The sequence below is a fragment of the Cibotium barometz genome, chromosome 45 (assembly GCF_041138505.1).
Source record: "Cibotium barometz isolate CiBa-2024 chromosome 45, ASM4113850v1, whole genome shotgun sequence".
Taxonomy (NCBI): domain Eukaryota; kingdom Viridiplantae; phylum Streptophyta; class Polypodiopsida; order Cyatheales; family Cibotiaceae; genus Cibotium; species Cibotium barometz.
In genome coordinates, this window is record NC_141090.1 from 10888129 (window position 1) to 10905986 (window position 17858).

The following is a 17858-nucleotide window of genomic DNA, read 5'->3' on the forward strand; positions in this document are numbered from 1 at the left end:
TCTCTCTCTCTCTCTCTCTCTCTCTCTCTCTCTCTCAAGGAGGTATGTTAGTCTTGTTCATGTTCTTGTAAGAAGTTGGTCTTAAGGGAGGATTGTTGGATAAATGTAATCCCAACTCCTTAGTCCAATTTAATGTGTGGTTGATAGGCTAGTGGTCAGTGGTGGTTGGTGTGTAAAGCCTACAAATGGTTGGTGCATATGGTTCATGCAACTCATGCAACTCAAAATAGGGTAGAGGAGTCTCTAAATAAGGTACAAGTCGTGATCAAGTGATTATGTAAGTTTGGTTCATGTCTAATCATAATTAGTGTCTTCTTGTGTTAATCTCAAAGCAATTTTCTGCATATACCAGTTTTTGTCCCTCATATTCATGATGTTTTGCACAAGATTTGATCCACCTTGAATATGTTTTGATCAATCTTCATAGCTGAATTATCATATCCAACATAAACCATCCATAAATCAGTCCGGTACGGAGCCAAAAGCTGCCCTGAACTCCGTGCCAAATCAACCCCAAAACTGTGCCTCAAATCAGCCCCCGAAGAGCTCTCAAATCAGCCCTGAAAACAGTCCATAAAAACAGCCAAAAATAGCCCTTTGCTGTGGAAACCTGTCCCGCCTTCTGTACGACTGCAACACCACTATATAGCTGTTGTACCATCCATACAGTCAGGGTAGAGAGTAGAGGAGGTACTGTACAGCCTCTGTACGGGTATCCAAGCCCAAAATAATAATATGTCCAACCCATCATTAATGATATTGAACACACTGACTTATAAATATTACAAGTCACTTTGATAAATAAAATCCCATGTTGCTCATGCTGTATGGCCATCTTTCAGGCCAAACCATGCCAGTAAAATGCTCTAGCTCTCTTCTGTGAAAAATCCCCGTTCACACCTTGGTTCCAGACAATATGTGAAACACTGTTCAAGACTGGTGAGGGGACCAAATTGGTGACATCCCCTCCATCTTATAAGATGGTTGTCCACAACTGTATAAGCCTGATACCATTGAAATATCCTTCAAATATAGCAGATCCATTGTCCATCAGTAGTATTCCAAATCCACAATCCGAACTTAGATACGAGCACAAGAGCCAACCGTATCAAGAAACTATTTCCATGTCCTGAGTCAATAACTTTGATAATAAGTGTGTATGAAAAGGGGACCATGGTATATAGGCCAATGTGAATAGCTAATCACAATTAACACGTACTAATCAAATTTACAAGCTAATCAACTTTCATGGCAATCTTGCCCTTTTCCCTACTCATGGATGGTGCTCCTACACCCATGTTGCCACTCCATGCTTTGAGTGGCCATAGCTAGTTCTTTGCATGTGACATGATTGATCACTTGGGATGTGTAGTTAAGAAAGATGAAAGAGTGCACACGAACGTTGACACGATCCCACAACTATACCTGGGCCTTTCGTTCTTTGACTGACAGTGAAGAGACCACCTCTGTTGGATCTGGCCTTGAACCACCAATCGTGACAAATCAGCCAAATCATAAGATTCCAATACAGACTCCATCATCACCTTCCAAATGCCATAGTTGTTCCTGTCCAACTGTCGGTCCACCGAGAACGTCGCGAGGGTGTGGATCTTCACAAGTTTCTCCGCCGTCTCATGCAAACCTGCCATCTCGGGGGTTCACGTGGTCTTGTGAAGGAAGAGAGGGAGGGAGGGAGGGAAAATTTTTGAAAAAGAGGCTGCAGTTTCTTACAAGGTGGCTGTCCAGCAATGAGGTCCACTTTCTACCCACTTCTCCACGTCCTATACAGCCCAAATATTCTCCAATCAACAACAAAAATCAGCAACCCCGCAAGCTCTCACCATCTCCAAAGCTTCAAGCCACCTGGGGGTCTATTACCATGTCAAAGTGTGCAACGGAAATGAGAGAAATCGAAGAGCAGAAAATTGCATAAGAGCAAGAGAGGAGATGTAGTGTTGAACTCTGCTATATACACAAGTATATCCGGTACAAACTGTGGGGGAGATAGTGTGGTATATATATGTATTGGGGCTGCCAATCAACTCTATGAAAACAAGCCGACACCCCACTGTGGTCCCCACGACCAGTAAGACCTGGTCGGCCAGCACCAAGCCTCGTTGACAAGTAAAGGCTGGTCGACCAGCATGCAGTCAGGCCCCTCCTGGCCAGCAGCCTCCTGTAGCTGACCAGCGAAACAAATACAGCATCCCCACGGCCTACAAAACTCGAAAAAATGGAGAAAAAATTGGAGAAAACTCACATGGGGACACACCCACATCACTAGCCCTCACTCCCTATGTATAATATCGTGCAGACAGGAGATGACTACTAACAACCTCCACATCACCACAACCTTAGCTAAATCAAGCCCTCATCTTCACATATGCCATGCAACAACGGATCACGAAAGGTATGAACCATTTGAATACTCATCTAGTGAACCTTGAGACACTGGTTCAGCAATCCCTGGGTGGACAAGCTCGTCCCCAAGTGCCACAACACGCAATGGCTCCTACTACCTTACACTTCCTAGGCATACCTTTTTCCAAAGAGAGAAGTGCAAGGAGACATTTTCTGGAGGAAAGTGATGGATTTCCAAATTTCATTAGCATATGCATAGCCCGTGTATGCTTGTGCTCTTGGTTGATTTGCTAGAAGTATCACATGTTTTTGTGTGCTGACTATGTTGCCGTGAGTCAATCTTGTAGTGCTAGGGACACCCGAAACTACAAGCTATACCCTCTACCTTGTACCCAAATTCACTACTGGAATAAAGTATTCCTTGGGGGGATAGCCCGTTCCAGCCCTAGTGCGGTGTATCGTGTTTAATTTATGCTGAGTGAATTGGTTAATTGTTGTTTGGCATTATTCTCTTTAATAGTTATTTACCCACAAGATTAGAACACTTAATCCGTCGCATTACCTCGATCTTCTCCAGATCCATCAAGATTCCATCCTCGGAGATAACATTTCTTAAAAAATATATTTTGATCATGAAAAATTATGTCTTTCGAGAGTGAAGCCGCAAATGGACATCAATCAACGTCAAGGGCGTCTTCACATGCTTCCCCATGCTCATCTTCGATCTGCTAAAGACCAAGATAGCATGCAAGAAGACAATGATGATAATCCAATGATGATGAATATCCCAAGAAAAGATTGAAAGATCCAAGACATCGTCCTGCTCATTACCCCAAATGACATCTAGATGTTTACGAAGCATCTTTGAATCTGGTTAATGCTACTAAGAGCATATGCCAATCTGTTTAATGCTAGTAAGAGCAATATTTACTAAAAGAATCATATCTACTAAGACTTACAATACAAAGGATTCACAATTTATTTCTTTATGTTTCAAAAATCCCAATAGTGTGAAAATAGGGTTTCACTACATGAAAAAATGTCCTTGTTTTATGTGGATGACCTTCCCGTCTTAGGAAAAAACTGACTATTTTTTATTTAGAAAAATGAGTCATGTTTAAATAAAAGGGGTGCAACAAAATATATATCTTGTATAATCATCTTGCCAAATTCAACTTACTTGCAAGCTAAAGCAAAGTCGTTCCTCTGATTGGGGCCCAAGTACCGGTACTCCGACATGGCATTACACACAACTTCCATGAAGTCAACCCTGTCAAGAACGAGGGTAGAGCGCTTTTTCTGCACATCATACAGTTTTTTGGTGATTTCTTTCAGCCGGATCTCATTTTCCTCTGCAGCCTTTCTTATGTCTTCGGGAGAATACTCTCTGTTGTTGTCAATCTCGGAATCTGACAGATGTCTTGAAAAGTCGTGTCTAGGAAACTCGTGAGAGGCAGATGCACTCCTCTCTAAAGCCTTGCATGGAATTTCTTCTCTCAAGATCTCAAAGACACGCTTGCTAATCTGGTTAAGGCATGCAGGAAATATAATTATCAGCGCTAAACTGTTCAAATGTACAAAAAATCCGAAAAATCAACAAAAATGCAGTATCTTTGAAGCCCCCCCCCTCTCCCAAAAAAAGAAAAAAAAGAATCTACAGTTTTTGCTCACCTTGAAGGCATGCCTTGCTTTGCATCCAATAAGCTGCAAAGTGCTCTGCATAACGGGCCGAGTGTATCTGAAAGAGCTAGACAGATGCTTTTTTCCTTTCTCTGTGATGTCTGAAGCCACGTCTTCGACCATGATGTAGAGCAGTTTTGGCCTTTCTGACATGGCTACTTTGAGGAAGCAAGCTTATCTACAGACACACACCACACACAGAGAGCCGGGGGGGGGGGGGGGTTTCAGGAAAAAACATGGTGAAACAAATCAACAAATCACACTTAGATGGTTAAGCCTAGATCTTGCTGTGCGACATTCTGCACAAAAAGCAGGGAGATGAATCAAGACCATAGAAGCTTCTCTGAGATGCATTGAGATGAGATCAAACAAGATGCATATGCCAGCAAAATCTGTGCAGAGGGATCGGAAATGGACGCGTTCCTAAGATGTACAGTGAAATATTGGGGAAAAACCGGGTCGAGAAAAACCTTTCAGGTCCGAGGCAGAGGCGGAGAAGCGATGGAGTGATGGAAACGCAGGAGGCGAAGGGGTAGATGGCTTAAAGAAACGATGAAGAGAAGAATGCAGGTTTCAGAGGCGTACGGTTGGCACAGGCGAGTGCCTGGTATTAGCACAGACGAACGAACACGAGGAGGAAAGGGGTGAGGGCAAGGGTGCATGCTGTAGTTGTTGAGTAGTGCCGCCATCGCTAAAAGCTTCACAATTCGTCCTCTCTTGTCCCGTCGGCCCAAGATGGCAAATTTCACATTTGGCTCCTTTCTAATTATCAATTTTGAACCCTCCCCAAATCACCTGTCCTTTCGGCACTTTTGATTTGATTTATCTAAATTGGGATTTGATTTATCTAAATTACTTAATTATTTATATTATTACCCTCGATGCTACCTTAGGTTGGTGCAAAAATGGAGTAATCTTGCCCATCCAAAAGACAAGGGTTTTACTTAATTAATATGCCACATCAATCAATTCACCTCAGAAAAAACCCACCTACTTGTAACTAGCCTTAATGACTTTTAGGGAAAGGTAGGTCCAATTTGACCTAGATCTCACAAACAAGCCTGGAATTCCTTTTTTTATGTGAGAGTGAATCCGTATTGAGCTCAAATGCCATTCGAGTACCTCCACTTTGGGAGGCATGGGTACTATTGTTGGGCTGTAGCAGCCCGAGAGTCTCTAATTCTATGGAGAAAAGACATTACCTTCTTAAACTTTGAAGAAATAGTTTTAATTGGATAAAATTATAAATAAATTACTTGTTAAAAGTTACCATTTCCTCGTCAAACCATAGTGAGAAGGACTTGGCAAAAATAATAACAATCTGAAACACTGAGCATTATCTTCTAAGCCATCAACCTTCTTGCTTTGATGAAATTTTTCCCTTCCTAACTCCATGAGCCTATTTTATAACTTGAGCTCTTAATTTTAACCCTCTTCCATTTTCGCCTTGAATTTCAACCTCAATCGCCCTCTCGTTCTTAATGCCTTAATGACATACCTCTTTGCTTAGCCTTGATACTTGTACCTTAATCGTGTAAGTTTGCATTCAATACTTCTACCTTAATCATGTAAGTTTTCCTTTGGTGCTACCTTAAATGTCCTCAGTCTTTAACTTTGTGAAAATATCCACTTTTTAACTAAAGCCCTAGATGTTGACCTTACTTGAGTCACCCTTTTCCACTATGCCCTCTGTGTTACTTTAATAAGTCCACGATAAAGATAGGAAAAAACATTATAGATTCTTGAAGATTTAATTAAAATAACTTTGTCCGTAGTACTATCCTATCATTTAATTTTCACCATCAAAATCGTCTAGAGTGGAAAGGGGTTTAAATATCTCTTGCTTATGAGTGGCATGTCATCTCTTTCTCGAGGTTGTGGAAAATACATGGTTTTTTTGTGGACATTTCATGGATTGTACATGTAATTGCTTCACATTGTGTTTTTGCATGCTATTGATGGATCACATAAATACATTGAGTAAATTTCCTAGCTTTGTCACTTCTCATGGGGGAGTGGATGTTGCTAAGTTATTTTTCTTATGGATTGTACAAGGCACACGACAAAAAATAAAAATAAAAAATATAGTGGCCTACACATAAATCTCCCATGTTGTACATGCAAAAGGCAAAAACAATGGTGGCCTACGCACTAATCTCCCCATGTTATACATGCAAAAGACAAAAACAATGGTGCCCTACACACAAATGTCCACATGTTGTACTTGCAAAAGTTTAGATGGGGAAGATTGGTCTTTCATGAGATGTCCATGATCCATATAGGCCACTGCGATGAATGGAAGCAACATACTCCTTTCTTGTCATACAAAAGTCCATTCTCCCATGCATTATCTCGGTCTTAACATTCCAAACATGGTTTTGCAACATGTGTTTTACCATGCTTGACTATAAAGATTTCACCATGTTCATTGGAAATATGTCCTTTAAAACAAGCTCTCTTTTCCCCTCCAAGTTCCAAAAACATGTTCGCGTGGCTCAGACACCTACATTGGAAAATGTCTCCTTCATTCAAGATCACAAGATCAAACAATTTACAAAATGTCCACTTATCCCAAAATCTTGATGGCCCATGTCAGCTAAAATCTTGGAGCATTCATGAGTCCATAACATCAATTTGCATATGGATCTTCGCCCTATGTGAGTATCATATCATGTTTGCAAATTATGTTGTTACTTAAGCAATATTAGCATCTATGTTGTTTCTTCAAATCTAGAAAATGCATAACCCTTCTAGAGTTATGTAAATGGAGCTTAAGAAGTCTCTTAACATCGACATGTAATGCGTGTACAAATCCTTTGAAGATATAAGTTTATAATGTGAAACAAGTGTTGTTTGAGAGCTTCCACTGGTTGAGAGTGGTATAATTCAAGTTATAACAATATAAGTATAGAGACTGGGACCGTCGATGCATTCAACCTTGATGTTTCTAACGTCCCTTTACATCGACCTCAATGCTTCTAAAGTCCCTGCTCTTCTCTCTCTGTTGCTAATGCTTAGAGTCATATATTGGGTCTGTAAGGCTTCTTTTGCTAATCCAAATGTGGTGGTAAGAATATCTAGGTTCAAATTTTTCTTGAGCATACGATTTAAGTCATGCAGCTATTGCTCAATAAAAAACATGAACTTGTTAAATTAATCAAAACAAGGACTTGTTACATTAAAATTAATCGGGTATCACAAGAATGTACGAAGTAAAATGCTAGTTTTAAAATAAAAATGTATGGAAATTCATTCCTCATTAAATTAATTAATTAATACAAGGCGCAAACAACATTTTGGAACATATTTAATGTGGTCTTGAAACTTTATTAAATAAATTCAAGCTTGATAATTTTTGGCAAAATAAAGGAAAGGCTAGTACTCGAGCCCTCCACGTCAGCATTGCAACTACAGTCTAAACGTCGTCTTTCAAAAAGAGTTGGGAGCTCGACACGTAGGATACGATGACGTGGTTTTGTCGGCCGTAGTATGCCACGTGAGAATCTCGTCAACAAGGCAGACAGAAGCTTCAGCGTGATTCTTAAAGCTTGAGCACTTGACACTTGGCATCCATGCAGCTATACACGCTCGCTGCTGCCGCCTCTAAGGCTCTTCCCTTAATATAAGAAAGTAACTATTTTATTGTTTTTTATTGGACTCCCCACACCTTATGGTGGATACATGTATATACACTATAGGGTGTGTATAGGGTGTGTATATCTATCTATATATATGTGTGTGTGTATATATATATATATATTATAGAGTTCACATTATTTTTTAAATATAAGAAAGTAACTATTTAATGGCTTCACACCTTATGGTGTTGGGAGGACAGCTCGTGAGCGGGGTGGGGGGCAGCCAAGTATTTGGGTAACTAGACCTAGTATAGCGTATATATGTGTGTGTGTGTGTGTGTGTGTATATATATATATACATATATACATATGTATATACATATACATATATATTACATATACATATGTATATGTATATATATATATATATGTGTGTGTGTGTGTGTGTGTGTGTGTGTATATATATATATATATATACATATATATATGTGTGTGTGTATATATGTATATATGTGTGTGTGTGTGTGTGTGTGTGTGTACACACACACACACACACACACACACACATATATATATATGTATACACACACACACACACACACACACATATACATACATACATACATATATATATATATATATATATATATATATATGTATGTATGTATGTATGTATATACATGTATATATATATACATACATATATATATGTATGTATGTATGTATGTATGTATGTATATACATGTATGTATATATATACATATATATATATAAGTAATATTAAAAAAACATTTTATTCAACCAACCAAAATAAACATAGTCAAACTCTCAAAACAATATCCAACCAAACAAAATAAAGACAACCCATTAATTCAATCGGTTTTTATTACAAAAATTTATTTTATTTAACAAGTCTAATTTTAGCCATTAAGATACACTATAATGTCCTTTTCCTTCAACTAGTGGGATTCGAACCTGACCACACCTACTAGAAGTCTGAAACCCCTTACCAACTATAGGCTATGTTGAATGTGACATGTTTTTAAGGACGTGCATATAAAGATCATAGACCATAATAGTTGGAGGGAAAATAAGCAAAAAAACAACATAATGTGGTAGCATTCTGATGACACTTTTGAGACTAATGATGTATTATGTTTATGACATCACTAAGAATCCAAGAAAGCTCTTCACTAACAAAATGAACATTTTGTTTGACTTGGAGTTGCTTAAAGGAAATCTTGAGCCGATCACTTTTCTTTTTAGAAGGTTTAACATGGAAACAATTGGAATGAATCCCTACTAAAACTATCTCACTAAGGTGCTTAAATTTCAAGAAAGAAATTAAAGACAACCATTCAACTTTGCATCCATGCACAGTAAGTGAAGAAGAGGCAGAGTATTGCATGTTGAAGGCGTGGGGTGTTTATTACCATTTATGCTAGAGCCCGTTGTTGGCGAAAAAAGGGTTGTGACCAACAATGAGTGCATGTTGAATTTTAACCTTTGCACCTGGTATACTATAATATAGTAATTAAACTATTAAACCAACTAATCAAAATAGGGGCATACAATGACTAAAAAATCAAATTCGATTAAATAATAAACTCGAAAACCTTTGTTATTAAGGTTTTTCTAAACGTTAAGTTCTTTTTTTTATAAAAATGTTGCAACCTTGTAAGCGGTTGAAGATGTTGGCGAAGGGTTTGATGCATTTATGGAGATCCAACGAGACGATAATAGCGAACATCCTGCTACTATAGAGTTTCTCTCTAAAGACGTCACCTGCCCAAATTCCTATTGTCCTGACTGAAATCGCAAAAAAAGCCTCTAACATCTAAGGAAATTTGGCGATTAATTAATAGTTAGTTTACTATAATTTGATTAGTATAAGCGGCACAAGCGAGCATTAAAATCAAGCACAAATGCCTCGCCTATGAATCCTGTTGTTCATTGCGATACGAAGCCAATTTTGAGATGAGAGGAGAAGCGACCCAAAATGGGCTGCTCAGGAGCAACCTCCTTGCATTTGGCAACCTTGCATCTTGCGACGAGAGGCTACCTCTCCTCCCTTCTTTTCTCTTGCTTGTGAGCTTGGTTGTAGCTACTCAAAAGACTTCTGGTAATGCTCACAACTATGCGATGTACGCACAACAAAACCATGATCTATGATCCGAGAAGGCTACGTTTACTTTTTACCTAACCTTGGAGCATATATATTTACTCAAAGCTATATATATTTATACATAGCAATTGTTCATTCTAGTTGGCAGTTCTGCAGCAATTGTTCGTTATGGGGGTGCCTTGCTAGTTTGGTGACAGTTTTGCACACGTCTTATTCTATTGAAGGCATAGGTTTGTCTGTACGTATTAAATCTACGCAGCCATTTAATTTTTTCAGCCTCATGTTTACCTTATCCTTCTCAAAATATTAACCATGATTAGAGACAACTTACAAAATCGCATTTCTCTTTTGAAAAATGTAAATTTATATCTTATTCTTTTTTTTTGGTGTTTTACATATAGTGAAAATGTCAAAAATGAGAAAAAGAGCAAGAGAAACAACGACTGGAGAATTTTTAAATTCAACTAATCAAAGCAATGAAGTTTTAAGCATAGAACTGAAGAAAAATCATGGTAGACCAAAGAAGTTATCTAATGAAGATACATAGTGTTTTACATAGTGAAAATGTCAAAAATGAAAAAAAGAGCAAGAGAAACAACGACTGGAGAATTTTTAAATTCAACTAATCAAAGCAATGAAGTTTTAAGCATAGAACTGAAGAAAAATCATGGTAGACCAAAGAAGTTATCTAATGAAGATGCAATGTGTGATCAATCCAATGCCAACTTCAAAGTGCTTAAGCTAAGTTTGACAATATCATTAGGTGGTAGTGATATTGATGAAGCATCAATAAATAATCTCCATGATTTTATCATTAAAGAATGCCTTGCTAGTAGTAGTTGTTGCTCATTGGAAAGAGGAGGCAAAGTTTTGCATCTACATTATCAAATGGCCATCTACACTATCAAATGGCCATTAGAATTCATGCAAAGTCAATAATTGCAGTTAATAAACTCATCAAAAAGTATCTTGGATGGGATAAGAATAATCCCATTGGTGGCATTGTAATGTGTAGAGCATTAAGGCATAAGAAATGTGCACACATTTCATGGTATGATAGGCTATTGTATGAAAGATCTTGATAAGCCTCATTATAAAATGTGTCACATGATATTAGTGCAGAAGATATTTCTATGGGACTAGAAATTTACATGCAATATGGTGCAGATGATTTGAAGAAAAAAGTTTGTCTTAGTCTAACAGACATTTTTTATAAAGCATTGATGCTTTGGAAGTTCTATTTAAAACATCCTTTTGGCAATAAACCATTCATAAAATGATCAAGACAGGAAAGTACTACCCATGTTCTAATTGGATAACTCTATATCAAGGAAGAAGAATGGAGCTACAAAAAGCTAATGCTTTATGGAGGACAATGGTACACAAAATGAAAGATATCTTTGATATTTTTATTAACAAACAGAATTTCAATGCTCCAAGATTAGATTGGTTCATGAATAGATGGAAAAGTAATGAGACTGAAGTTGACGATTTGAGGTATGCCTTTAATAAAGATGAAATAGTAGAGAATTTATATAAGACAAATAAGTAAACAATTGAAATAACAAAGGAAGAGCAAACACATAGAGCGGCTAAAGAGATAGGAAATGAGAATAACATTACTATAGATAGTGAAGGTGATGATAGTGACAATGAGGAAAATCCACAAGTTAGAATATATTCCTCTATGAAAAAACTGGTATTGTAATGACATGAAAGTTCAATAAATTACATTTTTAATATGTTTCTCACAATTGTGGATCCATAGGAAATTTTGTCATGAAAAATAAAAAATATCTATGGTTTTATTTTTGTCATCCTTCTTCTAAATTGAGAGTCGTGATTTTTTCCAAGTAGTAGAGCTAAACACATTCAACTAAACAAAATAAGGAAAAGTCATTGAATCAACCGATTTTTCTTACAAAAATGTATATTAAATATCAATTTCACTCTTTAATTTCAACCGATGAAGGTACACAATACCCAATGCCTACTAAAAGTTTACTACCAACTAGGCTAGATTGAATGTAAAATGTTTTTTAAGGCCATTTCTTTTGTATAGAAAGATCGCATGCCAATATTGGAGGGAAAATATCATGAGTGAACAAAAAAATGCCATGGTGATTTGTTGATGACAACCTAATGTTGTTAGCATTGATATAACACTTTTGAGTGTAAGCGGTGTGTTATGTTCATGAAGTCACCGAGAATCCAAGGTAGGTCTTGACTAACAATAAGAACATTTTGCTTGACTTGGAATTTCTTTACATGGAAACCATCATAGTGATTCCCTACTAAAACTAAGGTGCTTATATTTCAACAAGCATTTCACAAAAGAAATTAAAAGACAACCATTCAAATTTGCATCTGTGCACACTAAGTGAAGCAATTAAAGACCAACCATCCAAATTTGCATCGGTGCACACGTGCACACTAAGTGAAGAAAAAGGCTCACTTTTAGCTAAAAGAAGAAAAAGTGTGCTTCTTTTCATGCTAAAAGAGTAGAATCTTCCCATATCATTATATGATAGGGCATTAGATTCATAACCATTACCTTTAATGCATCTATGGTGGCCTTTGTTAAAAGTGTTTATTTGTATCACCTTTTTAAGACGTTATCAAAGCATTACGTAGAAAAGGCTCATATTAGCAAGAGAAGTTAAAGCCAAAAGAAGAAAGACCATGATCCTTCAATTTTTATGAGGAATCATAACTTCTTAGCCACGCTAATACTTTCATAAACCAAGGAAAACCTTTATTCCAAAAGGCTAGAGACTTTATAATGCAATTCATCATTTTCAATAGATCTTTAGTGTCTTTCATACTAGCTTTTTTAAACACTACTCCGCTCTCCTTAAATGCCTTGGACTAATAAACTATAGTGCTTGCACCCTCTATAAGAGATAAATTTGAAACAAAAGTTACATATGTGTATTTAAGTTCTTTTGCTAATTAATAGAAAAAGGAACAATTTGGCAGATTCATGTGACACTTTTAAGATTCTATCATTATGAGATTGTGGAGAAAGGTTGTCATTTAGCTTGAAGCCAAAGGAATAAATAGCACGCTCCTTTTCCACATTCAAAATTCTTGTGAGGAATCAAAACTTCCTCATATCACCATAGCATTTTCAAACATTGAAATCTTGAAAGCATTTGATTTAAAAATGCTAAAAACTTTAAAGAGTTGTTTAAAGATATGTTTATTATGTTAAACACAACTATAATGGTCTCTGACTTCTTGTTTCTTCTTTACCTGCTTTCACTCACCATTAAAATATCCTTTAAAAAATAAAGTACCTTGAATTAGTAAAAAGAAAATTGGTAAGGACTTTTCAAGAGAAAGTGCATGTAAAAAACTATTTGATTAAAAGCATTTCCGCTCACCCCCATGACCACTTTTAGACACCACTAACCTTTGCTTATTCCCTTTATTGTGCGCCTCTACTTAAAGACAACAACAATACACACCACCCATAAAAATGAAAGAGTTGTACACCTATATGATTGGCAGACAAAGAAAAAGTATCTAGTAATTGGGTAGTTGTTTTTCTATTTTTTCAATAATTTGTACTCTAGATGTTTTTTTTAAAGCACTTTTACTTTTCTAACAAAGTCACATAACTTGAAATTTAAGGGAATCATTAGTACAACAAGAGATAAAAATTTATTAGAGTATGTCGTTGCTTTCTATGTGTGAAGCCAAGCAAATATGCTTTTATGTGTTATGTTTCCATTTTTTCAAAAACTAAATTGTGCACTATATGGTTGTTTAAAAGCACTTTACTCTTCTTCCAAACTCACATAACTTAATATTCAAGGGAGTTTTCAAAAGGAATCATTTTTTACAACAAGGGAAAACTTTATTTTTTATTAGAGCATGCCTTTGCTTTGCTTTGTGTATATGTGTGTGTGAAGCCACACAAATGTGCTTTCGAAATCATAATGTGCTATATTTCCATTTTTCCAAAAATAAATAAACGTTGTTGATAATTCAACTACAACATCATAAGTATTGAGACAAAATGACTTTTTTTGTGTAATGTGGTAGAGACTCAAATATATACAAGATGATTTTTTTTTGTGTAAAATGTGGTAGAGACTCAAATATATGCAAGATGTTTGCAATATATTTTCTATATTAGTATTCTTATTATAAATTGCCTTATGTATTGACAAGACTAGTGAGCTTATATATACTAATCACCTAGGGATAGTGAGATTTGAATAATTAGATGTGAATAGTAATCCCCTAGGGGTAGTACCTCACCTACACCAATCTGATAAAAAGTATAGTTGAAACCAATATAATATATTTGGTGTGTGGGTTTGTTTACGTCAAGAGCTTACCTTAGCCTTGCCGAAGCAAGTGTTGTTCGATCTTGCCATTAAGCCACAAATAGCTGTCCGATGTAATGTGCTAGCTTATTTATCGCGTCCTCACTTCGTTGTCGCACTAGAATTCTCCATGGTTATGGGGTGAAGATAGAGCTCTCTTTGCCTAGTTGGAGGCAAAAAGGGAATGGCCTTTGTGGTGGTTCTCTCTCACATCAGGTGGATGGAGAAGAAGAAAATGAGCAACCTATAAGCAAACCTATTCAAGTAAGCAATCCATCTAGCATGAAAGAATCCAATAGCATACAAGCAAGCAAGAGTAAGGAAGAGGGAGAGCTCACGAGTATCCTATTGCAAGGGAATGAATGTCTATTTCTTAAATTAAAAAATGACTTATATACAAGCGACTAACTTTCGCACTAGGCCGTACAAGACTTAAAATAGTCTATCAGCACTAGTTCTAGTCCTAAGCAATTGTGTGCATGGAGTTCCCCATCTCGTATTAAGTTCAAAAGGTAAGAAGACCACCTTATAAGTCTATTAGCACTAGCTCTAGTCCTAAGCAACTAGGCACATAAAGTTGATCACTTCCCCATCTCATATAAGGTTTAGGGTAAGAAGGCTGTCTTACGAAGCCTAGCATTGTTTTATAAGAATTATGCTTATGTTATATGTGGGTAAGGTAGCAAAGTGCCTTATAGTAGAGTGGGGGGGTGAAACCATGTTAACATGCGAAGCCTTCCTAATGATGATCGCATCCTTATGTCACCAAGATCGGGTGGTGCAAAAGCTATAAGTTCCATAGAGGTCAAATGATAGGTTGATAAAGAGGCGTTTCAAGTGCTATTGGAGATAGGGTTTAGTTGGCCATTTAGTTAGGAAGCAGATCAAGGCTACATGTGGTGTAATAATGTGGGCAAAAAAATGCTTGATGTGAGGCCTCATCTCTAGGTTTGTGAGTTTGGTTAGGCTTGTACAAGGCAAGAGGCCCGAGGCTTGCTTGTTGTGGATTCATGTGCTAAGGCCACCTTCATGGATGGTGGTTCATAATGGTTTGGCACAACAAGGTATAATTCCCAGATCTCATGGTGGTGAGATTAGAGAATAGGGTGCTTTGTTTGTTGCTTTTTGCTCTTTGGTTGATGAAAGGCTCTTGTTGTGATGGTGAAGGTAGTCGAGGAAGAGGGAAAATGGTCTCATGAAGACCGCAACAAGGAGTATTCTCATTGAAGATGTTGAGAGTTTCTTGCATGATCGAAGAGGATCTAGGTGATGGATTGTATGGTCCGCACACCAACATGATGTTGCACCACCATCCACCCCCACTGATGTACTTGGATGTCTATTAATGATGAGGGAAGCTTGGTGTATGTGTTATCCATGTGAGTGCTTATGTAGGTACGTAAAGTGCAGAGCCCTTGTGAGTAATGTAGGTGTCATGCATGGGCTAAAAGCATGCACGTGTGTCATTCATTATAAGGACTCCAACTCTCTACAGAGGCCTTGTGAGAAATGCACGTGTTGTGCATGGGCTATAAGGGCCCCTGCGTCCTTCCCACTATCTTCATTAGCTTCTTCTCGAGTGGTTGATGATAGTGTTTCAGTCCCTCATAGATTGATTTGGTGATTGGGGGCTCATATGGATGCAGGTGATGTGGTAGTTAAGTGGAGGGAGGAAGGCGGAGGATTGAACTATGGAAAAAGTAGGTAATCCCGGGCTCATGGATGTGGGTGATGAGGTGGTTGAGTTAAGGGAGGAGGATAGGGGGTTGAACTATGGGTGAAGCAAGTAATCTCATGGAGGATGATGCATAAGGATTGATGGGAGGGTTATAGTATGGGTGGGGTGTTGGGTTGGATAGGGCAGAGGGTTAGTGGGGTGGGTTGGATAGGCCCGGGTGGTCGGTGGGGTGGCTCTAGGATCACCCATTCCTAGGGTTAGGTTTTTCTCCTTCCTTTATCACCCAAACTGCCAAAAGAGTATGCCTCATTGGCTTTTGGATCGTCTTCTCTTAAAGGTCGGGCCTCACCTACTTGTCTTCTTTTGAGGAGTCTTCAAGGACATCCTCTTCATATACACACTTATGGATTTTGAAAAAGGCACATGCCTCATGTGCCGTATTGATGGACAAGTCGACGAGTAAGCCACATGGATGGTATGAATAATCGCATCTCTGCTGGGAGGGCTTGCTCATGGTATGTGAAGACTATTTGATATAGTTAGAGGATGCCTTGTGGGTTGTTTTGGTTGTTGGGCATGTGATGAGCAGTAGATTGTATTAGTTGTTGGGCAAGTGACAAAGCTAGCAGTAGGTTGACTTCAACAATGAGGGTTTTCATGGCTACCATTGCGGAGTGAAGCAACTCTGTGTTGAAGGGATAGTTAAGACTGGTGGTCTTCCTTGGTAAAGAGTGTAGAACTGTGACAAACAAGTGGCACCTCTCCCTAGTGTGGTTCCTATGCTAAGAAGTCCTATGGCTCTGTGCACCTCTCCCTGGTGTGGTTCCTATGCAAAGAAGTCATGTAGCTTAAACATATCACTTCCAAAGCCGATAGGCTCTTCTTCCTAAGTGGATTGGGGAATGGGGATTGTAGCTTCTTGGTGCAGCTATGATGTGGTTGCTCTTGGGCAAGAGGCTCATGGACGATTGAGTGATCCTCAATAGGTACCACCAATGGTGAGGAGATTGAGGGGTTTTGGGACGTTACCACCAATGGTGAGGAGATTGAGGGGTTTTGGGACGTTTCCAATTTTTGTCCACTTTGGGGGAAGATGAGGGTTGGGGTTGTTAAAGAGACACTCCATCATAAGATGGGATAAGGCTAGTCAAGGTATAGGGGTTGAAAGTTATTTATTGATAGAATGACAAAGGAGGCAAGACATAGAGGGTGGAATTTATTTGTCGATACCATGACAAGGGACTTTTGTTAGCATGTGGGAACAATGTACCTTGCCTATCGGGTTGTTAGACCTTTGCAGTTAACTAGTAAAGGTCTTGTCCCAATTTACCAGTTGGCATATAAGAAACTTGGCTAGAAATGCCTTATTATGTCAGTCTCCCTAGCCTTTTGATGAGTGAGAAAAGTGAGCACTCTAGTTGTGTAGGCACCAATTATGGGACTATGATGTCTACAAACTTAGCCCGAATGGATCCCCATTGGAGTTGAGACCAAATGTTGAACTTCGGCCATGGCTCCTTTCTTGTTGTGGAATTTGGTGAGATGACTAGGAGGTGTAGGGCTCTTCTAACTAGATTTCTAACAAGATTCTTAGTGAGGGTGATCTGGAATTGTGACCCATTTGGCATCTCAAGCTCCCCCGAATTGTGCGTGTTGTACTCAGTGAAGTGCAAGGTAAGAGGGAGATTTGAGCCTCATGAAGATTGGCTTTAGAAGGAATTGATCTTGTTGAGGTGGTTGGGGTTTTGGGGAGTTGAAAGATAGCATGAAATTTTATTGATGGATAAGCGACCCTAAAGTGATTCCTTCCTAAGGGTGGTCTTAACTTGGACATGAATGAGGGTGCCTTGAACCTTACAGAGTGTGTTGGGGTTAGGGGAGCAAGAATCATCCCTAATGGTGACTCCCATTTTGGAAAATGGATCAAGAAGATCCAAAGGCTATTTTTAAGGAGATCTAGAGGCCGCTCTCTAGGTTCCCGATCTAGTGGATCTTTCTAGAATTCTAGAGAGGCCGCTTTCTAGGTTCCCTAAGTAATCTTGGAATAAACTTTGTAAACTATAAATGCTTGGGAAACTATGGGTTGGGTAGATTGGAAT

The 17858-nt window shown here is 38.2% G+C and overlaps 1 protein-coding gene across 1 annotated transcript in view; it reads right to left on the minus strand.

The window, feature by feature from the left end:
- Nucleotides 1–4778, minus strand: part of LOC147612423 (P-loop NTPase domain-containing protein LPA1 homolog 2-like) — a 37062-nt gene extending 32284 nt beyond the window's left edge. The window contains exons 1-3 of the mRNA XM_086783026.1: nt 4512–4778; nt 4033–4219; nt 3542–3885 (exon numbers count right to left, since the gene is read on the minus strand). Of these exons, the coding sequence (XP_086639152.1) occupies nt 3542–3885; nt 4033–4194 (506 nt within the window). The 5' untranslated portion in view covers nt 4195–4219; nt 4512–4778. The remainder of the gene's footprint in view (nt 1–3541; nt 3886–4032; nt 4220–4511) is intronic.
- Between the last annotated feature and the right edge of the window lie 13080 nt (nt 4779–17858).